Source organism: Poecilia reticulata, linkage group LG2, assembly GCF_000633615.1.
Source record: "Poecilia reticulata strain Guanapo linkage group LG2, Guppy_female_1.0+MT, whole genome shotgun sequence".
In the NCBI taxonomy this organism is placed as follows: domain Eukaryota; kingdom Metazoa; phylum Chordata; class Actinopteri; order Cyprinodontiformes; family Poeciliidae; genus Poecilia; species Poecilia reticulata.
In genome coordinates this window covers 22,426,826-22,452,189 of record NC_024332.1, presented here as the reverse complement: position 1 = coordinate 22,452,189, position 25,364 = coordinate 22,426,826, and the positions used below count along the sequence as shown (strand labels likewise).

The window sequence follows — 25,364 nt, the reverse complement described above, 5'->3', positions numbered from 1 at the left end:
TTAAAGTATGAGTTCTGATCTGACTCATTAAATATTTCTCATTTTAAGCCCTGAATTACAAAGGCTTTTCATGATGCAATTTATTTTTATGGTCTAAAAATAACAAATGCATTTTTTTTAAAGACTCATTCAGCCTGAATTATTTGTGGTTGATGTTTTCCTTAGTCTTTCGGAGTGTCCTGTCTGTCTCCCCCCTGCGACAGACTGGCGACCTGTCCAGGGTGAACCCTGCCTCTCGTCTGGAACGTTAACTGGAGATAGGCACCAGCACCCTCCTGACCCCACTAGGGACAAGGGCGTAAGAAAATGGATGGATGGATGGATGGATGGATGGATGGATGGATGGATGGATGGATGGATGGATGGATGGATGGATGGATGGATGGTCTTTCGGAAAGGTTTCTAATGCACTGGTCCTTGAGTATTCCATACAAACAGACTTTCCCCACTGATCTGAAGAGGCTCTGGTTCTGTAATCGTGTGGTTTAATACACACTGGAGCTGAACAGTTTGACTTGACTACTAGCAGTTTTGGCTTACCTGAACCTGGACTACAAAAAAAAAAGTTGGATTCACAAAGCTGATTAGGCGAAAGTCATGACCTTGTTTAGCATTTCCACAGCAAATGTGGTGACATCATTGACAAGAAAATGTAGTAGGGAATAGAGAAGTATGAACAGACTGAAAAACATAACCCAAAAAGAATATAAAGATATTTACGCACCACTTTTCATCTGTTTGATAAGAATAAATAAAMAAAATGTTGCACTCGTAAACACTCACAGTACACAAAAAAGAAACAACTTAAGCTAAAAATGTGGATCTTGTATGTTATGTCTCCTTAAATGGATTAAACGTTGATGTACTGGCATTGGAACAGGTTTACATTGTTCAGGATATRCACATAGTTTTCTGCCAACATTTTGATATTTTATGCTGAAGTATTAATTTTTAATTATGTTTTTAAATGTGCTACAATACACCCAGAGGCGAAATGCTTGATAATGGCAGGACTTTTMAGGAATGAGTGTTGTCCTGAAAATTCTCTTTTGGAAGACGCACAAAGAGACTCAGCTTCGCCAGGCTAACGTTACTTGCCCGTTTGGGCTCAGAACCACTGATAACTGCTTGCAGTTCTAGTTGTTATTGGCACTTTCTGTTTCTTGATGAGACTGGCGACCGGTCCAGGGCGACCCCACCTCTCGCCCACTGACCGCTGGAGATAGGCACTAGTACCCCTTACCACCCCACTAGGGATAACCGTGTCAGAAAATGGATGAATGGATGTTTGTTGATAAAATGTTGGATGTGTTTTATTGGTGCCGAGAGTTATTCTGGGTTAATAGTTGCTAAACAGTGCTKTTTAGTACTTTCTGGTTAGAGGAAGTAGCTTCTAAGATTAGCTACAATGCCACTTGTTATCTGTTTCTGWTGCATCTTCATGGCTTWAGTAGTTAAAGTTTCTATAACTAAGACTTTTTTGTAATAAATTACTGCACATAGTCAACAAGAGCATGCAAATTCTGGCGAATATTGTTAATGGTTGTTAGCTGTGTTTGGAAGAAATAAAGCTTATTTTGCATAGTCAGTTAAAATAAAAAGCTTTTTTAAGTTGTGAATTTTATTAGCTACAGTGCTCTCACCTGTCAGACATACTGCCAAGAATTTATAGAATAGTGAAAAGCTAAACACTAATCAGATTGAACAAACATTTTACTTTACTGGTGGTGAAAAAATGTCTATATATGTTCATATCCATGCGGTACCACTATATTAATGGACGCTCATGTATGCTGTCATGAAAGTTTGAGCCTGCTAGCTCTATCAAATTACCTCATTCTGCTCAGTCCATAAAAAGATCCTAAAAAGCACAAAAAATATATTGTAACTTTCTGATAGATAAAACATAAATGTTTCAAATGATCACAGCACAMCAATTAATGGGCTCCTCATATGTTTACATATTTCATCAATTCATTTTATTTTAGAATATTTAAAAAATTATCTGTTTGTCTACAAGCAGTAGACAAACAGACACTGAATGTGTGGCAGTGAATTACATTATTTTTATTTGCTCATGTGACAATAGAAGTCTAACAAATATCAGTGATCCTCCTCATGCTCATGAACCTCATTCCACTCATGCCCATGTTCATGAAGCTCCTGTACTCTCCAGGYCTCATGTACATCATCCTSCCTCTGTAGTGRGGCTGCTCGTACATCAGCCAGTGACCATCCATCACATGGCAGGACATGCAGTCAGACATGCGGTAKCGGTCCATGATGGAGTCACAGTCCTCCAGCAGCTCGTRCATCTGACCGCTGAAGTTCTCCCTCTCGTAGATCCTCATCCTGAATGATCCTCTGTGCTGTAATAAAAGTGTAATAATGGCTGTCASTAAGCTCCTTTAAACGCTAAATGAATCACATTAGGGTTTTTTCCAGTGTGCTTACATGGGGGATCGTTCTGCAGGATCTGATGGAGTCGAACATCATACCCATGCTCATCATGCGCTGCATGTCATGGTATTCTCCTCTCCTCAGGAAGAACTGCATGCCCATGTAGTTGGGACGCTCATAGATCATGAAGCAGCCGCTCTCCACCCTGCAAGACTGGCACCTGCCCAGGTAGGAGGAGATGTCAGAGCAGTCGCTCAGGCACTCATAGGAGCGACCCTGAAAGTTCCTCTCCTCGTAGAAGATGATCTGGAACGATGCAAGAGAAAGATCACAATCACAAATTAAGGTTGTGGTAAAAAAAAAAAAAATCAATGGATTTTTGATTTAATAATCTGTAATTGCATGCTTTGGATATTTTTACCTTGCCCATAATGGAGTCTTAGATTGTTCCCAGGTGATGTTTCAACTTGATCTACTAACTCAATGATTTCAGGCCCTTTTTATACAAAATCTGAGGGGCCATGATGTGTTGTTATTCAAATGTGCAAAGCTGATGAATTAGCAGTATGACTTTTGCTGAACAGGGGCTATAAAAGTGTGACAATAGATCCCCATCCATACATTTCTGGCAGCAGTCATCTGCATTGTTCATTTTAAGCATAAGCTTTGTGTGTATGCCATGCGCAGTGAGAAGGTTCTCTACATACAGTAAGGTCATATCATCAGTGTTAGGAAAAACTTCACATAAGACCACATCTCAGACAAAGCCATAAGAGACGTAAGACCTTAAAGAACAACTGATGTAAGTTTGCATCTCATTAATGCTAAAGTATGGTTTTGAGATGTTTAACTTTCTATCTACAAGAGATTTAAAGTCAATCCCAGGTCTGCAGGCTCTGCACTGTACATTAAACAGTCATTAATTTGGACAAATCTCTTCTCTCTTCTAACTATATTTATATTTAAAGAAGTTATTTTTCAATAAATGCATAACAGCTTAAAAAATTGGCAAAGTAATCATGCAAAAATCTAAAATGCCAAAACTTAAAGTGATCCAAACAAAAGCCACATGATTCCCTTCTCTGAGTATTGTAAATACTTTTTATATTTACTGCAACTGAGTTGAATAGCATCCCACTAGAGTATCAGCATTTTTTTTTCTTGTTTGCAAAACTGAATTTCTAAAAATGTAAACTTTATCAAGGATTATCAAGGAATGTAATCTTGAAATTCAGATTTCTCTTCTGAGATAAGCTTTCATTTGGAAAGCAGGTATGCACAGCAGTTCCATCATGGTGGCTGCCACACAAATGTCTCTTCCAACATTCCCTGCCTTCCTCTGACCAACTGCCTGAAGTAGCTCCATACTGTGACAACTCTATTAGAGAAATATGAAAYTGCAGAAATAACTAAAATATTTCAAATCAAGTTTGCTGGAATAGCACTCAAAGGAAATCACTAATAATAATGGATACTCTACTGTTTTAGAGTTTGTTTTAGGTATTTTAGTACTGAATGTATTGAGTGCTTTGGTTAATCTTTAGTTAGTTCAATAATGCCTCTGGTGGGGAAATCATGATGGAAACATGAATAAATATGCAAAATATGAAGAATGTACAGTTGTGCCTGTAAGTGCACAGTTCAGATGGTACAATACATATTTTATTAGTATCGTACTTTATTAGTAAATTAACTTAAGAATTTCACCATTGCTGGTGTTACAGTTGATGAGTAATTCGAACATTACATGCACAAGTACAAGATAATCAAAGCAACTGATATCATTTACAATTATACACCAATAAAAACTCCTTCACATTGTTGGTTAAAAATTCAGTACCTTTAATAAACAAAGTGTTTGATATTTACAGCAAGGCTTTTCTTGATGGCTAAAATTCTGCGACCCTCCTGAAGGATCCGACGATGGCGCAGGTGGCACACCAGTCTCGGTACCTCCGATATTCCCCAGGTTTCAGGAAGTACTGTCTGCCTCGGTAGTTAGGGTACTCATAGAAGATCCAGTAGCCATTCATAACATTGCACGAGTAGACATGGCGGTGATGAAAACGGTCAGACACACAAGGACAGTCGTCCATGAACTCCATCATGTGACCGGTGAAGTCGGGCTTCTCATACAGGCGCATTCTGTAAGAGCCTCGATACTGTGTGGCGTAGGAAGACAACAAATGATCAACCAGAAGGTTAACACGAAACGGATCTAGCAAAGGTCTGCCTAAAAGTCACCAAAAGAAAAGAATGTGTGGAGATGTGAAATCTACGTATTAGGTTGGTGTCCTACCGCTGGAATCATCCGGCATGAGCGAATGCTGCTACTGAAGCCCATCCATCTCTGATAGTCGGGGTACTCTCCCCTCCTCATGTAGTACTGGTGGCCCATGAAGTTGGGTCGCTCATAAATCATGAAGCAGCCACTCTCCACTCGAATGGAGTTGCAGCGGCTGAAGTGCAAGTGAAGGTCTGTGCAGTCATTGCTGCACTCATAGCTCCGACCCTGGAAGTTCTTGTCCTCGTAAAAAATAATCTGGAGTAGGGAGACATTGGATCATCAAGAGTCAGAGTCAAACTTTGCTTTGTTTCAGTGTTGAAATCAAACAAGCTCACAAAAAACTGTCAAACCATGCTGTGCTTTAATTTATATTCATTATAAGCAGAGTAGATAAACAGCACTCACCTTGCCCATGGTCTCCGTTGGAGAGATTCCCCATGTTTTCAGGGCTTTTTATACCACCTCTTGACAAACAAAGTATTGTTATTCAAATTCTCTCAGAGTTATAACTAAAGGCTACTGGCACATGTTTAGCTTTTTGTTGGAGCAAAAACATTGGGTCAGAAATATGGATTTGTATTTGAAAAAAAGGATAAATAATTAACTGGTTTGGTGTTTTGACTTGCATGGACAAAGGAAAGGACTAGTATGGTATCCACACATCCAGTGAACAATGGCTACAGAACAATATGGAACAGCTCTTTTACATTAAATATGTTGTCTAACCAAGCAGGAAGCCATTCACTCTATATGCTTCTTTACCTGCGCAGACCCACTGTGGGGGAAGAAATGTGTGTACAAGAGCTGGTTGGTACTCTAGATGTAAAGACTCTATTAGAACTTGTACAGTAGGATGAGCATTTTAATTCTGTGCGTGTGCAGATGTACGATACACTCTGACTTTGATTTTACATCGTGTGAGGCTCTTTACAGAATTCACTTTAATTAGTTCTGTTCTAATTTCAACACAAGTCACTAACGCTATTTGTATAGACAAAAATGTCTGTCTAACCGCGCCTTGTTAAAACTTGATGTCAAAAGAAAATGGAAGAATCACATGTATGACAAAGTTTTAAATGGCATGTCCTTAGGTTTTTCACTGAACCCTAAATTACCTCTAACACWGCCATCAGTAGACGTTTAGAGAGAAAGCAATTGCTTTGTATGTACACTGCTCAAAAAAATAAAGGGAACACTTAAACAACACAATATAACTCCAAGTAAATCAAACTTCTGTGAAATCAAACTGTCCACTTAGGAAGCAACACTGATTGACAACGGGGACCCTCGTCAGGTCAGTCAGTGTTGCTTCCTAAGTGGACAGTTTGATTTTACAGAAGTTTGATTTACTTGGAGTTATATTGTGTTGTTTAAGTGTTCCCTTTATTTTTTTGAGCAATATATATATATATATATATATATATATATATATATATATATATATAATAGTGACAGCTTTATGATACTTATGATTATCACTGTTTTATGCCATTGTTTTATATTAAACATATTTGGCTAAAGTGTAAAGCCTGTCCTTTAAGCTCACCAGGGTAACGATGCTAATAGCACATTTAGGTGTGCAAAAAATTGTCATGTTATGGGATAAAGTATGAATGTTTTCCATATGATTCCTACTCTTTAAGTTTACATCATACTCTATGTTGTTGGGTCCATTCAGAATCTGGACCCATTCTGTCCAGTTTCTCTCCATGCCGTTAGCTATACTAGTGATCCGGATCGTGTCTAAAACCACACACACCATTTAATCCCACCAGACGGGGAGAGGGCAGCACTGGCATTGTCTGGTATGGTATGGTATCCAAATGCAAAATGAAGATTAAACTATGCCAGACGCTATTGCAGATACTTTGTTTAGACTACGGCTTCTAGACAGTGCTCATTTATTATTTGTGATCTCCACTTTTTTTTTCTATATGRGAGTCCCTTTCTTGAGACAATACAGTGATGTTTTGGGCAACAACAAATGAGAAGATACAAAACATAAACATGACAAGTTAAAGGTCTTATTCAGCAATTAAAGTTTATTGACTTCAGTTAAATCTGTTATTCTCCTAATTGAGCCAACCTTCGGATTGATGCCTCTCCCGTCGCCTCATCTGTGGAACTCTCCAGGTTTCAGGTAGTAAACTCTGCCTTTACAGTTTGGCTGATCATATGGCATCCAGTGGTCATCCGTAACGCGGCAGAAGCTGAATTCAGACATACTGAGCTTCTGCTGGACATTTGAACAGTCAGCCACCAGCTCATGCATTTGGCCATACATAGAACAAAGCTTGTAAAGCCTCAACTTGTAGGAGTCATGATGCTGCCATGTAGAAAGACTCACTGCCTCATTCATTGAAACCACTCACTCAATATAATACTTCAGCTTTAAACATCTTTGAACAAATTCTTCATTTTGTCTCATTTATGACCTACCTGAGGCTTCAAAAGCCAAACTCTGATASAGTCACTAATCCCAACCACTTTGATTGTCAGAGTAGTCTCCTCCCATATAGCAGTACTGGTTGCCCATTGACCATAAAGCATCCAGTTACCACCATGATGGAGTTGCACTTTGTGAAGAATGTGTGAAGGTGTGAGCAGTCAAGAGGTATTTATGAGGGTGGCCTTGGAAGTTTCTGTCCTTGTAAGATATGATCTATGAAAGCAAACACAAATAATGTTTCACTCAAGTAAGAAATACATAGAAGATTAAAAAAAACAAACCTCAATATTTGGTTTCCATTACCTTTTCCATGATCTTTACAACAGGGTGTATTACTATTCACTGTTGTCCTTGAGTCAAGCCATGGTGCTTTATAAAAAAAAATGGGAAGCTGTGKGATTGCACAGCATAAACCATTGTCATGCAAATATTTCCCACAGAGTGATGATGGATCTGGGATGGGGTTGCATGGATGGAAGAATTCTGTTGGTGAGTAATGCATCATTGTACTTTGTTYCTTGTTTATCACTATTTTTACTAAACGTAACATTGTACAACAKAAAGTGTTTGCAGGAGCATCAGAAAGAGGAAACTGACGTTCAGTCGGGCTCAGGTAATGTTCTGTACAATCYACCTACTGATGTGGGCCATCATGATCTTGATGGAAAGTCTTACTCGCATCAAGTCCACCTCATGAAATCATTAAAAATGGAAGAGAAAACATGTAGTCTTAAATCTCTGTCACAAAATGTTAGGTGTTCCCTCAAGTGGGCCTAAATGAGAATTACAAAGAATCATGTGTRTGAGTTTTGCATTGTTTTCAGTTTTATTCTTTCAGGACTGGGTGGTCACAGACTAATTTAATTTTTTCCTTTCACAATTAACATTCTAGAATCAATGATTTCCCTTTGCACAGCCTATTATTGCCTCTAAGTAGTTGAACAACGGTTATCTTTACTAATTTGATCAGTGCAGATAGAACACATTCGCAGTGTAACATGAGATTAATGTCAGTATTGGCTCATAGCTGATCATAAATTTTAATTCAGTGGAGTATATATACTGTCGATTGCATGTGATCAATTCCATGGCAGCCTGACTTAGGTAGCAACCAAACTGTTTGTAGTACAGTATCTGATATTGGTGACAATGGAGTGTCATTGGTCGAAAGCTGTGTGTCTTACAACACTTAAAAAAACAAGGCAGATTTCAACATTATGATAGGATTATTAGAAAAAATGAAACTGATGAGATGTTTAACAACTATTTGTTGTTCTTTAGTAATCCCACTTCATCGTCCTGATGCTGCCTACAACCTACGGGACGTTGGAGACTCCTTTTTGAAACTGCTTTATTAGAAGTGAGAGAATGTATGATGATGATGATGAAGTGAACAGATTTATTGTTATTTGTTTGTTGCTTTTGTTGAAGATTTTCTCAATTCAAACAGACAATGTTCTGCATTACACTAGTAAAGCTTTTTGAGGAAGTTAAGGTTAAAATGCATATAAATATGACAAAAAAACTGTCTTCTGTGCTACCTATATTCCCCTAGAGTAGATCAATAGTCTACAATGCGTCTGATGGAGCCAACCCTGGCACTCCTGCCGCCCCACTCACTGAACCTTTTATACTCTCCGGGTCGAATCAGATACATCTTGCCTCGGTATTGAGGGTGCTCATAGAAGAGCCAGTTTCCCTTTCTAACATTGCAAGAGAAGATATTGTGAATGTTGAAGCGGTCCACTAGACTGGGACAGTCGTCCATCAGGTCCATCATTTGGCCACCAAACTCAATCCTCTCATACAAGCACATATTGAATGACCCAGGCTCCTACGATGGAAAGGGAGTGAAATTATATATTACATCATGTCATCATATATGTCATAATCAAACAGCAAGTAACCAAATGTTGTTTTAAATGGATTGCACCACTCAAGATGGCAGCATGTTGTAGTAGCTCTGTTGCTTAGGGACAGAGCAGATTGYACTTCTTGAGGAAGCTGAGAGCCTTCAACATTTGCAGCAAGATGCAGCGTGTATGAAGACCGTAACATATTCTGCCATCGTCTGTTGGGGTAGCAGCATCAAAAGCTGGGACTTAAAAGGCGACGCAGGATAAAAAACAAAACAAAAAAACGAAGGCTCTTTCTGCTCTGTGGGACATCTGAATATTATTATTATTATTATTATTATTATTATTATTATTATTATTATTATTATTATTATGCGACGATTAATTATTTATAAAATCAAGGAAATTACAGAGAATCCTGAACATCTTTTTTATGAGACTGACATAACAAGAGTGTTTTCAGTCAGAGGCTTCTTTGGATTGCTGTAAAACAGACTGCTAGAGGAGATCCGTCYTGACAATAGTCATCAGCATCTAACTCTGAAGAAAACTGGACAATATGAATCAAGTCAAGTTTCTTTGTACAACTTATATTTAAAGTCTGCCTCTTTCCAGGAAGTATTTTGATGTTAAATGGTTCAGTGATTTCTAAACTAATTGAAAGTCTATTCTCTGAGCTCCAGTGAGTCAGTGGAAGGGCTTTGAAACTTGCTCTATCTTACTAGTATTAGTCAGAATGTGAGCAGCAGTGTTCTGGATCAGCTACAGCTGTCTGAGTTTTATTCAGGCCTGTGAAGACACTGTTGAAGTAACCAATGAAACAATAGAAATATTCTTCAGGTGACAGAAGGCTRACTTTGTAAATGTATTTGTATGTCTATGAAGGTTCAGGTRTGAGTTCATCACTACACCCAGGCTCTGGACCTGATCTCTAGYTTCTCACTGTAGTACCTGAAGCTGTGTGCTGACAGGTCCAAAGATAACTTCAGTTTTGTTTCTGTTGAGCTGGAAAAGTTATGGGACATCCACATATTAATTTTACCTCCATATTAGGTACAAAGTAAATGTTGACTATAAGCATTTGTCTTATGAGACCGTTTATGAGACTGGTTATTTTTATAGTTTTAATCTAATCAATTTTAATATGAAATTTAGCTAAAAGTAACAATCACTTAAGGCTGCATGTTGGAGCATTTGTTAGCAGTGCTGCCTCCCAGCAAAAAGTTCTTGAGATTTAAATCTCAGGCTTATCTTTTATCATTTTTAAATAAATGTTTTTAAACATTTAAGGACAATATTTGCAGAATAATCTGTTTAAGATTAACTTAAAGGTCAACAGATCTATTTACATCTAAAGTTTTCATTATGTTTTCTTTTCTACTATTCACATGTAATAAAAAGTCACTTTCTATCCCACCTAGTTTTTGTTTAGTAAAATAGTCACAAACTAAATACTAGTTACTAAATCAGGAAGCTAGCTTCCCACAGTGACACATATATCTGTGAGTGCATCATCGTTTTAGCTGGTAACTGGTGTCTGTGCAGCACGTTGTGTTGACTTTCCCCTCAAACAAGTAGCTCACCGTGTGGATGTGGCGACAAGAGCCGACAGAGTCGCTGACTCCTGTCCAGTGGTGGAAGTCAGGATATTCTCCTTTGCTTAGGTAGTACTGGTTCCCAGTGTAGTTGGCTTTTTCGTAAATCATGAAGCAGCCGCTCTCCACCCTGATGGAGCCGCACCGGCTCAGACTCCTCAGCAGATCTGCACAGTCTTTGGAGCACTCAAAATGGCGCCCAGAGAACTCCCTGTTCTCGTAGAAGATAATCTGCATGTGGAGAAGACGGGATGTCTCACACCATCCCGCAAAAAAAGAGAGAGAGAAAAACTTCATACAAGTAAAATGCAGGTAATATTGAAGTTCTCTACCTTCCCCATGSTGCTTGCCTCACCTGCCCTGCCTGCACCGAGCCTCATGTGAGCTATGCCAGGCTTTGAGGACTACCGCCTGAATGTAAAATGCAGAGTCTGCATGTGGCATTCATATTGTTCCGGCCAGGAATCACTGGTGTTTGTGTATCCCTGTTGTCCTAATCATATGTTTTGGAATATGCTAAAAAAAAAAAAATCTGAAGAAAGAAAATATGTATTTACTGATATATTAATTTGTTGCCCCAACTAACTCTCTCAGTAACATTATGTGTTGGGTTGTGGAGCTCATGCTTCAAACTTTAATCACCAGGCAATCATAAAGTGCTGCATATGCACAATCTTTGCTCCCCTGCACATTTATTCTGTTTTGCTTTTTTGTCACCCTTCTGAATTTCAGAACATCAACCAAAACTTAAACTCACACAAGGAAACCGAAGTACAAACAAGTGCACCGACCTGTTTTGTCCTGCTGGATACATGAAGGCCACAAGCAAATGGAAAGACAGACATTCCTTTTCTAAGAGAGCAGAAATCATAATTTAATCACTGCTTGGACATAGATTGGGGCATAGAATATTGCTTTTTGATATCTTTTTGCACACTTCATGTTGTCAGATGGGCTCGATTTAAGTGATTTCTTGTTTCCACAGGTCAGATAGCATCATTATTTGTACAAGTAAATGTAATTTTCAACAGGAACATGTTTCAAACAGAGAAATTAAGACAGGCACTAAACACTACAGTGTACATAAATTAGTAGTGTAACTGGAAAGTATTCACAGCGCTTCCCTTTTTTTATTGTGTTATGTTACTGCCTTATTCCATATTGTACATATGTACAGTGAGTACCTCAAATACCCCAAGCTTATATTTATCAACATGCAAGGAAATACTAAATGTAATATTTTTGTAGTTTAATCTTAAATACTTTTTCCTTTGACTTTAAGTCTGTAAATACAGTAAAAACTGTAGTTCTATGTTTTGTTTGAAGACTCGTCTGTGTTTACATATGGTATCAACACAGCTAAATGAGCGCTATTAAGGTAATAGAAGCTTTTTGAGTGTCTATATTTGAAAACAGAACCACATAAAGTGAACTTAACATTCCACAACAGACTCCATTTGGACAGTTTCTCTTTCCTGTTGTGGGAAGGACCACCATCTTTATTTCTGTACCAACTGGCTCTGCTTGAGGATGACCAGCGGCGATCTCTTCTGAATGGCGGCCACACCACAACACTGAAAGAAGGTCTACGCAGACATTAATAGCTAATCAACTGGAACATATTTTAATCTGTTGAACCATCAATCGACAATAAATAAGTCGATTAACTGTTTGCGTCCCTAATCTGCACTGATCATCTATGTCTTCCTTGGACTTGAAGGTTTCTATAAACACTGAAGGTTTCTTCAGCAGGAGTTGACTGCTTGTTTATTGATTCTCTAAAGAGACTCCAAAAATGTATGCAAGAAAGAGATTAATTCACTAAAACTTAGAATAAGGCTCCAACATAACAAAATGTGGGAAAAATGAGGCACTGTGAATACTGTCTGGATGCACTATATGTTATTTTAATTTTTTCTTCTGCAGTGTTTTAATTAACACATTATTTAGCATGTTTGCCATGTTTCCTTCATGGCTTATGGTGAACTGCAAACAGGAATTCTTTCGGCTTTCCCTGATTTGTCCGCTGAATTCCTTGGTCTTCATGATGGTCAACTAATTTTCTCTATCATGCCTCTGAGAACTTTGAAGAATAGCTGGATTCATACTGAGTTTAGATTACAGACAGAAGACCTTTTCTCATATTAGTAGCTGAATTAACTTTTCCGGAAATATTACATGTAGAACTGTTATGCTAAAGGATGTGTCTCTGCAAATCTATATTTGGAAGAAGTTCAAAATGTGCTTTGTCTGTTATTCTTAATGATAAATGATCCTAGGTTGGAGTCCTGTTGGTCAGAATCTCACTGTAAGATCAGGTAAAGCAAACTCTCTTTAATATATGTTTATCATAAAGTGGAGTTAAGAACAAGGAAAAGCCTCCATTTTGATTGGGATTTTTCAATCATCCATCTGTCTCAGTAAAAGGAGTCTGACAATAAAGTGGGKTTTTTTTGCTGAAGATACTGAATGTCTACTATAGGTAATGCTTCAGAACATGATATGAGTCAATCCTGGGAGTATTTTATTTAGTCCTCTGGTCAGAGTCAGAATATCCAAGCATGTTACATCTTCCTTGAAGAAGTCGCCCGTCAAATGAAAAGAGCAAGAGCAAAATTGAATCCACTTGAGCACTGACGCCATTTTCATCAGTGTGTGGAATATGGCAAAGAGCAGGCGTTTTATGAGAACCCTTTCTTAGAGATCCATCAGACGTCTGATGGAGCCAATCCTGGAGTTTGCGCCTTCCCATTCACTAAAGCTCTTATACTGGCCGGGCCTCAAGTAGTAGTGGCGCCCCCTGTAGTTGGGTTGCTCGTACACCAGCCAGTGGCCATCCAGGATGTTGCAGGAGTTGAAGTTGGCAAGGTGAAAGCGACCCATGAGGTTTGAGCAGTCATCCGTTAGCTCCATCATCTCACCTCCCATGTCGAAGTGCTCGTACAGCTGCATCCTGAAGCTGCCTGTGTGCTGGAGAAGCATGTCGGATGGAACCATTAAGAACACTTTCATGCTCACATTAAGCCTGGAAACAACTGATCTAGATATATCTGAAGGTTAGAGGTCTTCACTGTTTCTGTAGAGACCATTAGAGCTGTTAATAGAACTGATATCGTATTCCATTTGAACCCGAAAGGTGGATATTTTTCAAATCATTGTGTGTCATCTGCTTCAAATAGTAAACTCATCTGGGTGAAACCTGTAGTGATGAACTCAGACCTGAACCTTCAGAGACACATGAGGATAGTTACAAAGTCAGCCTTCTATCACCTGAAGAACACTTCCAGGATTAAAGAACTAATGTCTCAGCAAGATCTAGAGTAACTCATACATGCATTTATCTTTAGTCACACTGATTACTGCAACAGTGTCTTTCTAAAATAACTGGCTCCCTGTGGCTTTAAAATCCTGCCGTTAGTTTATAAATCACTGAACGATTTAGCACAAGACCTGAGGTCCTCTGGTTCTGGTCTGCTCTGCATCCCCACAACCAAAACTAAAAATGCAGAAGTAATATTCAGTTTATATGTCCCATTAATCTGAAACAAACTTCCAGAAAACTGCAAAAAATAAAAAATAAAAATGCTGAAACACTGAGTTCCTTTAGATCACACATGTTTAGACTTGCCCAAAATGATACCTGAAACAGTGATCAGTATATTTAATAAATATTTGCTTGATGATTTTGATTGTGAGATTTGACAAATTGTAATGTTTACTACTTGATTTATAATTAAGTTTATATAGTGAGATGCACCTATAACTGCCTTATTGCTGTACAAATAAACTTTATTTGACTGAAGGTTCCATCAGATAAATGATCTGGAAGCTCCACTAAGATAGGGATTCTGAAACGCGTTAAAATTAAGTTCCATCCATCCATCCATCCTTTTTCTTTACACCCTCGTCCCTTAGTGGGGTCGTGAGGGTTGCTGGTGCCTATCTTCAGCTAACGTTCCGGGCGAGAGGCGGGGTACACCCTGGACAGGTCGCCAGTCTGTCGCAGTAAAATGAACTTGAAAAGATCAATTAAAATACACCATTGTAATTATGATTCATCTTGATTTTTGTATGTAGATATCAGGGTGCTCTGGGTGCAGGCTGTGGGACAGATGTTGGGTAAAACAGTCATACAGATCATTGTCCAGTCCTAAAGTTACTTTGGTTTCAACAGTTATGGAAAGTGCTGCTCCTTCATCTGAAGGGAGATACTACTTCATCTAGAAAACAAATTTCTTTCTAGAAAAAAAAAAAAACTAGTTTTGTTCCATTATATATTTTTAAAACAAAGTGACAATTTTTACCCACATACATACTTTCTTGCTGTCCAACTAAATATGCAAAAAGTTGTTAAGAATTCTTGAGAAAATTGGATTTCTGGTAAAATTCCAATATTTGTTAATTGTCTATAAAATCAGGAGTAAGATAGCCCGGTTGCTCTGATTGGCTAGCTGTACTAGCATAATCAGTCTCCGTCCACCACTTTGCACCATCTCAAGTGGAGTTGAAAAAACGTTCTCAATATTCTTCACCGCAGAAAATAAGTAATCATTATAACCTGCTATCAAACCCAGCCTGTGCTATAGAAATCTACAACCTTGCTCGTTTAAAAGACAGCTTACCAAGGGGATCATGAGGCATGAGCGGACACAGTCATTCATGCCGGTCATGCCCATGTAGTCAGAATACTCTCCGGTTCTCATGAAGTACTGGTTCCCCATAAAACCGGGTCGGTCGTAGATCATGAACATGCCACTCTCCACGCGTATGGAGCGGCAGTGGTCAAACATTGAGTGCAGGTCAGTGCAGTCACTCATGCACTCATAGTGATGGCCTCCAAAGTTTCTGTCCTCATAGAAGATGATCTGATGGAGCAGAAGAAATCATCCTGTCAACATAATCACAACATGCCATCGAAAAAGTGGGACTTCAAACTGAACACAAACCTTTCCCATGATGGCTACTGTCAAAACTCAAACAAAGACCTTTGTTTTTATACTATGAAGTGTCCAACTTTATATCCATGAGGAAGGATGTTCAGCTGCATGTTGTGATTCAAAGCAGGCTTGCTGTCAGCAGACTACAGGAGTCTTTCTGCTCCTGAATGCAGCAGAAAGCAGGTTCTAGCACCAGCCACAGCATGGACATGCACTGGAACAGTCACTGCAGCTTGTATACACAGCCTGTGTTTGCTTTGAATGCATTGTCTTCATCACAAGTAAAAAAAAAAACAGTGGAAGGAATTCACAAAGCACCTTCTCCATTTTTATTTTTTGCTCAAGATTTTTGCTTGGATATGGCTGGATTTATGAAACCACCAAGTCCAGCAGGTGGGTGCAACTGCTTTTTTCACTGAGTCTTGTTTATTCTAGTTTCAGCCATTATCATAAAGGATGCAGAAGTAAAAAAAATATAATTTGCAGAGAATTCCAGAAATTGAGCTGACCAGGCATTCCTCAGAACCTAAAGACATCTGGCTGGGGGAATATTGTTGGAACAGTTTCCCAAAATCAATAATTGATGATTCTGAGACATTTAAAGGATGCACTCTCAGTGATTCTTGGGAAGAGGGACAAAACACGTCCTCTGGATAAAGCACAGAATTTAAATAAATTATACAAAMAAATAAAAGTGTTTTCATGGTGTTTGCTAAATATTTTTTTGTAGTAGGTGAATAGTGTCTGTAAAAGCCCTTGTCTTTAATTATTGGTAGTACATTATAATAGTTTAAAACAATTAAAGGAATAATAAAATAATGTATTATGACAACTAAGTATAAGTATTCACATAAATAATTATAAAAGTATCAATAAATTGAACTAAAAATCATTTTTACATATTTTCCAACTCAATTGAAATAGTGTCCCAGGTTTTTGTCAACACTCAGACATAAAAAGAATGTAACAAAATCAGGCATATTGGGGGGCACCAGAAACTCTGAGGACCCCATGACCTCTTCCTGTTTCTCCCCTTGCTAGGAGTGCTAGGCAGCTCTGGTAAATTTATTTATTTTTGTTTTTTCTTTCTTTTTATTCTCAAGTTGTTCGTCACAACCATATTGTGTCAAGATCATAACTGACAATTTACAAAATTGTGATGACATTTTTGACATAAGTACTTCATTTTGGTTTACTGTAAAGATTTTATGGACCTGATGAGCTACAATATGGCCTCTTTCAGAATAACATCATATAAATTGAGGTAGTTTGGCATTTTGTCAACTCTGTCAGATGTCAACTCCATCCGTTTTTCTGACTATTTCAGTGAAATTGTTGACAAATCCCACTTAAATGTACAGTTAATTCATTTTAATATATTTTGCATAAATTGCATTACTTCATATGTATCAAGTATTTCTTTTTACTCACTAGTTTGTCACCACTTTCTGTTCTGTGTCAACCCCGTCATGCACTGTCAACTCCGTCAGATGGACTTTGTTTTTTGTTTTAAATAGTTTTTTTTTGTTCTTGTCTCTTAAACTGAGTAAAAATATCACTAGTAGGGTCATTAAAAACTAATTTTATATTTTTATCAGATGGTGTTGACAAAATTCTGGGTTAGGTCCATTAAAATTGTAATTTTCAAAAAAAAAAAAAAGTTTCAAATGGGAACCTGCACCTTGGCATCTTTACATTTCCAAAACATTATTTGTCATATTTGAATACATAAGGTTGAGAAATAATTACTTTTTTTTGTTGTTGAAAATTTGAACCCATTTTATCCCTTATCTCAAGAATCATTGACTCTTGTAACTGAAGTTAAAATGTACCTGACAGTAAAATTGTAAAATTTGATCTATACAAATATGCAACTGATGCAAGTTAAATAATGTTAATAAAAATAAACACTATCCTTTTAATTTTGACATAGCAAAAGAAAAAGCGACCTCTGATTATCAGTTCTGCCAGGCTGGCTGTGGATGGCTGGCTGTGGATGGCCGCCTGTATTTTCTTGTGTATGTGCATTTTTACCTGAAACATTTACTGTTGAGACCAAAGCAGTCATACATCTTTTGATTCACTTTTGATCAGTTCAAAGACTTTTCTAGATTTCCTAGCAGTATAGGACAGCAGTCCTTTAGGTTAATTCCTAACAGAAAGTGGTCTTCAGCCTCTTTTTGTGCAGGTATGAAGACTTCTCAGAGTTACAGTAAATCAAACATGTTTAGTGAAACAGAACTATGTTGCATTGTGATCAAAATAAAAGCTGAAAGTGCACAAAATTCCTCTTAGTCACAGATGTAGTAAATCAGATAATATTGAGAGATTTATTCACCAATGACAAGAAAATCCTTTACAGCAGCTCATTTTATTAATTTTTTTCTAATAGCATCCAGCAGCTCCGTCAAGTCAGCTCTTGGAGCATTCTGTTGTTCATATCATTAACTGAAAGGATTAAAACTCTGTGATCCTGCGGAAAGAGCCGGTGGTGGCGCAGGTGGCCCCCCAGTCATTGAACTTGCGGTACTCGCCAGGACTCATGAAGTACTGCCGGCCACGGAAGCTTGGGTGTTCGTAGAGGGTCCAGTAGCCATCCAAGACTTTGCAGGAGTAGATGTCTCGGCTGCGGAAGTGCTCCTGCACCGACTCGCAGTCCTCGCTGAACTCCATCATCTGACCTTGGAAGTTGGGCCGCTCGTAGATACGGATGCGGTAGGGGCCCTCGCTGGTCTGCAGGGCCATAAGATAGAAGATAGAAAATGAAAGGAGCCTTCTGGGTCTGTGGCCGAGAGCCTGACAGTCAATCACCATGCTTAGTCATCAGTCAATGCTTATTCCTCAGTTACCCATCCAGGCAAATCCACATTGGTTTGAAACATTGGAAGAATAACTAGTATTGTTTTTGCTTTTTAAATTCAATAGGTGAAAACAGGCCAAATTAACTATTTTGACTCCTAACAGCGTAGAAACATTCATGAGTTTGAGCTCTCAAAGTAACCTCACATAGGAGAAGGTACGGCAGGAGCGGATGGTGTCGTTGTAGCCCATCCAGCGCTGCTTGTCAGGGTACTCTCCTCTGGTCAGGACGTACTGGTAGCCGGTGTAGTTGGGCTTCTCATAGAGCACCCAGCAGCCACTCTCCACCTTGATGGAGTTGCAGCGGGTAAAGTGGGGGTTCATATCAGGACAGTCGGCATCGCACTCATATGAGCGGCCCTGAAAGTTCCGATCCTCGTAGAATATAATCTGAGTCCAACAAGAGGAGCGGGAAGAGGAAATATTCAGATCAAATGTTCTGAATATGTGTTTTTTTCCATATTCAGTTTTCTTTCATTCTTCACTCGAAACACCAAATCACTTCTATGTGACATGAAAAGCGGCAGGGCAGTGGGGCAACTTTAGACCTAAGGCAAACAGGAAAAACAAGAAATGAATGGGAAGCTCTTACCTTACTGCTCATCCTGAAAAGAGTGCTGGAGCCAGTCACCAGCTGAATATGGTGGTCTCACAAAGCAGGAGCAGAGCCCTGCTATATAAACCTCAGATCCCGCTTTAGCTGGTTTTTCAATGAGCTGGGATTTAACGAGCTGGTACCACTGCCAAAAATCTTGATCCTGGCCATAGAGCCAAAACCCCTAAATCATCAGGACAAAAGTCCTAGCAGGCAAATTACTGACCAACTCTGAACTCTTTATTGATATCAACATAAGGAACACATTTTATTCACCCATCCAACACAGAGGAGTTTAATCTTTGTTGGGGAACATGCCAGAGGTCAACAATAACTGTGCAACTGGTGGAGTCCAACAGAAAATGTGACTTTGGTGACATGATATCAGAGAGGTTCTGTCAAGACAACGCTGTTTGTTCATTGCACTACATAGAATAAGTTTAAACATGTTATGCTAACCTTCCATTGGATCACACAGGGTAGATGTAAGTTTGGCTCCATTATACAAGTACAGACATTTTTCTTATTGATCAACACTGAATCTGACTAAACATCTGCTTTAAGCAATTGGGGAAAGACAAAATGTTGATGTCATGCTTCTATAGACTAAAATATCAAAGCTAAATGCATGTCAAAGATCCTAATTCTTTTAGGGTTTGTCCTCTGATTGAACAAATCTAAAATTAAAGTGTTTGACCATAAACCATTTTTACATGTGATGAAAACAATTTGGGGAATTTTGCAAGAACAACTCAAACGTATGAAGTGGCAGCATGATGTTGTGGAGGGACTGGTGCACTTCACATAGTAGAGGGGGTCATGAGAAAACAACGTTATGGAGAAAACAAGATCTAAAGACATTAGCCAGGACGTTAAAACTTGGATGGAAACTGATGACTCCACACATTCATCTGCATTAGCTACATTCTGGCTTAAGGACAACAAAGTAAATGTTTTGGAGTGACCATAACAAAGCCTTAACCATAGTCCCATAGAAAAAAAAATGTGAGCAAAGCTGAACATGTGTAAGTGAAGTGGTTCTACATGTCTGACCCAGTTACATCAGTTCTGTTGGGAGGAATGGGCTGGAATTACAGAAAACCATTCTGAAATGGTTCAACCAAAGTCACACAGCTGGATGGCAGCTTCAGTCCTGCAAAGACTCTTGTGGACCCTCGTAGTGCTCAGCTGCTTCCTGGTGACAACCACTGCTTTCTTGTGGGGTAGAAAGCAGAAAGGATCGTTTACACCAGCAGAGGGCAGCAGAGGACTGAACTGTGATGTACTCACGCTGAGAAAGGACTCGGGCAAAGACGGAGATGAGGATGGTGGAGGAACGGGTCTCTTTGGGGCTCTCGCTTTTGCCTGCTCAGACAGCCATCTTTCAGCTTCTGATCTGCAAGATTTTAAAAGATTTTGAAACCAAATCAGGTCAGTTAGAGATTATAAAATCAACACAAAGTCCTCATGACCAGAAGTCTTTTTTCTTGTTTCTCTAATTTCCAAGGGAAGTTGTAATAATTGTTTTTGCACTGACAAATTTCAAATGTCATTATAGTATATTATGAGACAGATAATCTGTGAAAAGACRGATCTCCTCCACCTCTTAGAGCCGTCAATGCTAAGTGTGCTAATTGCGGAGAAGCAACTCACCGTTAACAGGAACACCGTTTATCCGCCGTCATCAGAAGTCATGCTAACTAGCAGTGCGGTGCGCGGACGAACATGATTGACGGTGCTAAGACCCGCCTCCTGGCTCTGATTGGTTGTTTTTAGATTGCACTGGGAGAAAGCACAGGAGCTCAATTTTTTCATACATTATCTGATTCATACTCTACTGTCGTGACAATACATAAAATAAAATTAGGTATAACATTCAGACTCACTTTGTCTCTTGGCGTGTTGTACAGCCTTGTAAGATCTGAGCATGGCAAATGGATGGTAGAACAGAGTGAGGGGGCATACAATTGACCCCTGTGGTTCAAAAGAAAAAATAAGGACTAACGATAAAGATTTTTTTGCTAAGGGATAAATAAAGCTTTCTAATTTAAACTTCTTGCGGTTTGCAGACTGTATAAATGTTTAAGCAACATCAGTAAAATGATACAGAACATATTTTGTATCTTAGACTGGTGGCTGGGTAAAGAAACAGCTGGCTTACATCTGTACCGAGCCAGGATTTTTTCCACTGGCAGTCTGCTCTGAAACACACACAGTTCTCTCAACATAAACTATGACCTTTTGCTGCTGTTCGCAAACATTTATTTCTACCGTTTTTTCCTTTGCTGCCTGCCAGCTTCACTGCACACTGCTGTGAATTTATGATCTGCAGCTGATGAAATTTATTATAGACTGACCACAGCAGACACAAAATTCATGTCAACAGTTACTGAAGGCAAACCTAAAACGTTAGAACTCAACCACAAATTCCTATTCAGCACGGTCACAACAAAACAGTCYGTCTGTGAAAAGTCCCAAAGATCCAATTCAGTAAACTGTTTGGTTATTCCTGATGCTTCGTTTCCTGTCACTGGTTTGATCTCTTACTGCTTATACTGTAGTGTGTTTGCAGGCTATCGGATATGATATAGTTCACAATATATCCCTCTAGGTGTCACTGTACTGCAACGAACCTTACTAAAGCAATATGCGTTCTCTCTAAGGAACCAACTGGCTTTACGGCCAGCAGCTGAAGGGGGATTTTAGGGGATTTTAAACTTGCTCAAAACTATGTACTAATACCAAGCTCACCTCAAAGGTCTTTAACCTATAATTTTCACGTGCAAGCTAATCATCAAGCCCCTCTTTSMAACTTGTCACGATCGGTGTAAGTAGAACAAAAGGGCCAATTACATCTTTTCAAGTCTGCAGAAGATTATTTAAATTTGCAAGCAGATGTTCACATCAATCGCCCTGATGGGTCATTTTGTTAATGTTGCGACTTATGAGTAAATAAATTCTAAATTTGTCAGATGGGAGTTCATTTGACGTTTATTCAAAGTAGGATGGATGTAAGGTGCTAATACATTTTGGCTAAGAAAAAGTTATAATTATGCAAACTTACTTTCCATAATAATTCCAGCGAAAGATGAGAGGATCATTGCTTCTCACTCTAAGCGATTCGGATACTGAAGACTTCCTAAGCTGCATATGGCTCCTCTAAGGAGATGTTGTGTTTAAAAACTCAAATATATTCAAAGGCGACTTTTGCCTGTATTCTCCCGTCCCCACAAATAACAACCAGTGATCACCATTTTAAAAATGGTAATATTGTATTGTTTTATTAGTAAAGTATTTCATTTCCTTTTACTCTCCCTATAATAAGTATGAATAGTTCATGTAACAACTAAAATAAATCATGAAAGAAGCAGAAAGAAGTATGAACTTATATCTCCCCCTCATTCACACAAAATGAAAGTCAGTCCTTCAGCTCAGAAGCCTATTTATTACAGACATCAAGTCACTCATCACTCATTCATATCACAAATTTTACATCAATCTGCTCTATTTTAGCAGTCCAACTACCGTAAATGTAGTTTTGAGAATTTTAATATAGAGATTGTAATATTGTCCTGGATTTTTAAAACACATAATTGGCAAAAGAATACTTGTTTCCTTGGTGCAATAAACATGATTAAATTTTTATGTTAATAGTGTCCCCAAGTCCACACCACTCTGAGTGGAGAGCCATGTTGGGGATGTCCAAAACCATGTTAGGAGACAAAACGAAGGTATTGTGCAGAAACCTGATCAGAAATTTATAAGACAGGTTTGATTACAGGTTTGTTCAGCAGTCAACTCTCCTGCATCAGTATCTGTTAGTAAGATACTGTAGCTCTTGGTCAGACCTTCATGTTAGCATACTGTTAGGCCACCAGCCTTTTCTTCCCTGGCTGGTGGGAGGGGAGGAGGAGGCCAGGGAAAATAATTTAATCAAGAATGAATGATTTTGAATTTATCCTGGTTGAATGAAAAAAGTTCCAATTCTAATTTGCCGTTGGGATGAGAAGTTTTGGTCTTAACTGAACATGACTCATGTTTGCTGGGAGTTTTAACATCGAGTGTTGGGATCAGAATCACGAGTGGAGTGATGAGGTTATCAGGCAGTTGCTAGAGCATGTGACAGGAGGTGACGGACACCAGACTCTGCTTGCTTTGCAGATGCTGGGAAGGAAACAGGCACTTGAGGGTATCTGCCATGTGATGAAGGTGGAAGTTGCCCAACAAACACTCCATAAAATGAGTACTGTCATACTGTATGTCATGCACTGCCTTAACAAAACCTGTGACTTGTTAGGGAGATTTTATTACACTTGAGTCATCCTGTACTGTCTCAATGACTAACCTTATCCAAACTATTGCCTCTTTAGCATAGATGGCAAATTTCAGAGTTTTGCCATGACTGGGAGAAGTTAGAGGGATGGCTGTTCCTTGATCAGCAATTAATCTTGGATCTGTCTCACTCAAAATGATAAACATTATGAAACCATGAAGTGGGAAGAGGACAGATCTTGTCGGCTTATCTCCTGATAACATGGTGTGAAAAACCTAATCCTACCCCTTAACCCTTGCAGTGGGTATATTTATGAAAATATAATCTATGATGACACCTCTAAACATCATTTCAGGATTATGCTCCTGCAGACACTGACGATGAAAATGTTGCATAAGTGTTGTATTAGACGTTTTTGTTGTGGTACGTACATAACGTCTGCATCAAGCACATGTCGACTGTCTTTTTTCAACCACCACAAGGCATCACCGATGGCAAGACGATACTGAGCCTGTAACGATGCATATAGATACCAGTATGGTTCATCATGGAGAATGTCCTTCAGTGGAGTAGCACTGCAGGATTATTACCAAGTCATCAAGCACTGTTGTGCGTCCCCTCCCACTCGGATTTCCAGGATCTTCTGACCAACGTAATTACTTCTGTTTGGATGGCAGAAAAACATTCACCTGTTGACATTTTTAATATTCCTGACACAATATGGAGTTTTGACATCAACTTACATGAGTAGTTAAACGTCTCTTTTCAGTCGCTTTGTCTCCATTTTCAGAGTGAAATGTTTATGTTTATTGTCTTAATATCAGTGAGTTATAATTGCTCACTTTGCTGAAAAATAGTTTTCATTTCACTGTGTCTGCATTCATTCACATGGGCTCATTTCACTGTGTCTGCAGACACAGTGAAATGAAAACTATTTTTCAGCAAAGTGAGCAATTATAACTCACTGATATTAAGACAATCTAACATTTTAAAGCAAGAATGTCCTGGATTTAAATACCAGATTGGACCTCTCTTTGTTGAGTTTGCTTGTTCTCCCTGTTGGTGTGCGTGGGTTTTGTCTGAATCCTTCGTCAGCCCAAAAAACACGGGGTGGGGATAGGCTGACTGTATAAATTGCCCTGAAGTGTGAGGGCATGTGAATCATTGGTTGTCTTGTTCGTCAAATGTCTTGGTCCTATGGTGAGAGGTAAATTAATTCATAGACCACTTAAGAATGGCCCCCATAAACCCTTAGAAGGAATAAGTGGGTATAGAAAAGGATCGACCAAAGCCCTCCCCTGCAATCATTCACATGGGCTCAAAAATTTAAAGGTTTGCTTTTTAAGAGTTAGAACCAAGAACAGCTTAGAAAAGATTCATTGCAATTACATGGCGATTGAAGCCCAATGGGTTTTATAATCATAAACTGTACTTTGCTGAAAGCACCCATCGTTACAAGAAAGCAAAAGGAAATTTTCATTTCTAAATTTTAAATATACTGTAGAATCTTTTTGCTGTCTTGATTGAAAACAAGCCCCTTGTACTACACTTTGCTTTGTCCAGAGGGCCCGGGTTCTCAGCTATCGAGAAACATTTGCTTCCTGGAGGCCTGGATAGCGTTGAAGTTTCAGATTTTACTCAGTCGCTAACATTCATCAGTGACATATGTAATGCACAAATTAAATACTGTAAAGTTCGTCAGAAGTTGCCTGGACATTAAACAACCATCCTTCACTCTGCAGAGAGAAGTGCAGAGCAGAACAAAGCGGCTGTTAATTTATTAATCTGAAGCGTTGCCAATATAGACTGAACAGCTTCCTTCACTTCCTCCACTGCCATTGCTAAAACTACTGGCAGACTGCAATTCTAAAACAGTGCAGAAAATGGAAATCATTCACGAATTCTCTTTTAGTTAGCTGATTGGCCTGATAGAATCTCTACCGGAGGGAATCCAAGTCAACCAGAGAAAACCCAGACTGTGCTGTAAGAGAGATGTGAATCTAACGGAATAGTGCAGGAGGGCAATGGCCAGGCGTTTTGCTCAGTCACATTGCTTTTGACAAATTTTGGCAACATTTTCTCACATCACTGCCCTGCTAAAAACCCTGTTTAA

General features: G+C 38.8%; 5 protein-coding genes across 5 annotated transcripts; all 5 read right to left on the bottom strand.

The window, feature by feature from the left end:
- Positions 1–1,937: 1,937 nt before the first annotated feature.
- LOC103482134 (gamma-crystallin M1) lies at positions 1,938–2,911 on the bottom strand. Its single transcript, XM_008438093.1, has 3 exons — positions 2,822–2,911; positions 2,455–2,706; positions 1,938–2,369 (listed from the first exon to the last, which is right to left on the bottom strand). The coding sequence occupies exons 1-3, from the start codon at positions 2,828–2,830 to the stop codon at positions 2,094–2,096; spliced, it is 537 nt and encodes a 178-aa protein (XP_008436315.1). The 5' UTR covers positions 2,831–2,911; the 3' UTR covers positions 1,938–2,093.
- Positions 2,912–4,221: 1,310 nt separating this feature from the next.
- LOC103456948 (gamma-crystallin M2-like) lies at positions 4,222–5,126 on the bottom strand. Its single transcript, XM_008396837.1, has 3 exons — positions 5,093–5,126; positions 4,700–4,965; positions 4,222–4,562 (listed from the first exon to the last, which is right to left on the bottom strand). The coding sequence occupies exons 1-3, from the start codon at positions 5,124–5,126 to the stop codon at positions 4,290–4,292; spliced, it is 573 nt and encodes a 190-aa protein (XP_008395059.1). The 3' UTR covers positions 4,222–4,289.
- Positions 5,127–7,939: 2,813 nt separating this feature from the next.
- LOC103482139 (beta-crystallin S-1-like) lies at positions 7,940–10,956 on the bottom strand. The gene is made up of 2 exons (XM_008438107.1): positions 10,576–10,956; positions 7,940–8,970 (listed from the first exon to the last, which is right to left on the bottom strand). Exons 1-2 carry the CDS (start codon positions 10,882–10,884, stop codon positions 8,698–8,700), a joined length of 582 nt encoding a protein of 193 aa, XP_008436329.1. The 5' UTR covers positions 10,885–10,956; the 3' UTR covers positions 7,940–8,697.
- Positions 10,957–13,088: 2,132 nt separating this feature from the next.
- LOC103482149 (gamma-crystallin B-like) lies at positions 13,089–15,696 on the bottom strand. The gene is made up of 3 exons (XM_008438126.2): positions 15,534–15,696; positions 15,210–15,452; positions 13,089–13,557 (listed from the first exon to the last, which is right to left on the bottom strand). Exons 1-3 carry the CDS (start codon positions 15,540–15,542, stop codon positions 13,285–13,287), a joined length of 525 nt encoding a protein of 174 aa, XP_008436348.1. The 5' UTR covers positions 15,543–15,696; the 3' UTR covers positions 13,089–13,284.
- A 2,144-nt stretch (positions 15,697–17,840) lies between these two features.
- On the bottom strand, positions 17,841–19,086 carry LOC103482156 (gamma-crystallin M2-like). The gene is made up of 3 exons (XM_008438137.2): positions 18,976–19,086; positions 18,531–18,773; positions 17,841–18,257 (listed from the first exon to the last, which is right to left on the bottom strand). The coding sequence occupies exons 1-3, from the start codon at positions 18,985–18,987 to the stop codon at positions 17,982–17,984; spliced, it is 531 nt and encodes a 176-aa protein (XP_008436359.1). The 5' UTR covers positions 18,988–19,086; the 3' UTR covers positions 17,841–17,981.
- Between the last annotated feature and the right edge of the window lie 6,278 nt (positions 19,087–25,364).

Bases quoted from the DNA above. Each gene is read 5' to 3' on its own strand.
- LOC103482156 (XM_008438137.2), bottom strand. The intron at 18,258-18,530 runs GTGAGGTTACTT...ATGGCCCTGCAG, and splicing joins CCTGCCGTACCTTCTCCTAT to ACCAGCGAGGGCCCCTACCG.
- LOC103482139 (XM_008438107.1), bottom strand. From the start codon at position 10,884: ATGAAGTTTTTCTCTCTCTCTTTTTTTGCGGGATGGTGTGAGACATCC. The intron at 8,971-10,575 runs GTGAGCTACTTG...TTTCCATCGTAG, and splicing joins CTTGTCGCCACATCCACACG to GAGCCTGGGTCATTCAATAT.
- LOC103482149 (XM_008438126.2), bottom strand. The intron at 13,558-15,209 runs GTAAGCTGTCTT...ATGCTTCTCCAG, and splicing joins CATGCCTCATGATCCCCTTG to CACACAGGCAGCTTCAGGAT.
- LOC103456948 (XM_008396837.1), bottom strand. From the start codon at position 5,126: ATGGGGAATCTCTCCAACGGAGACCATGGGCAAG. The intron at 4,966-5,092 runs GTGAGTGCTGTT...CTGACTCTTGAT, and splicing joins CAACGGAGACCATGGGCAAG to GATCCAATGTCTCCCTACTC. The intron at 4,563-4,699 runs GTAGGACACCAA...TACGCCACACAG, and splicing joins CATGCCGGATGATTCCAGCG to TATCGAGGCTCTTACAGAAT.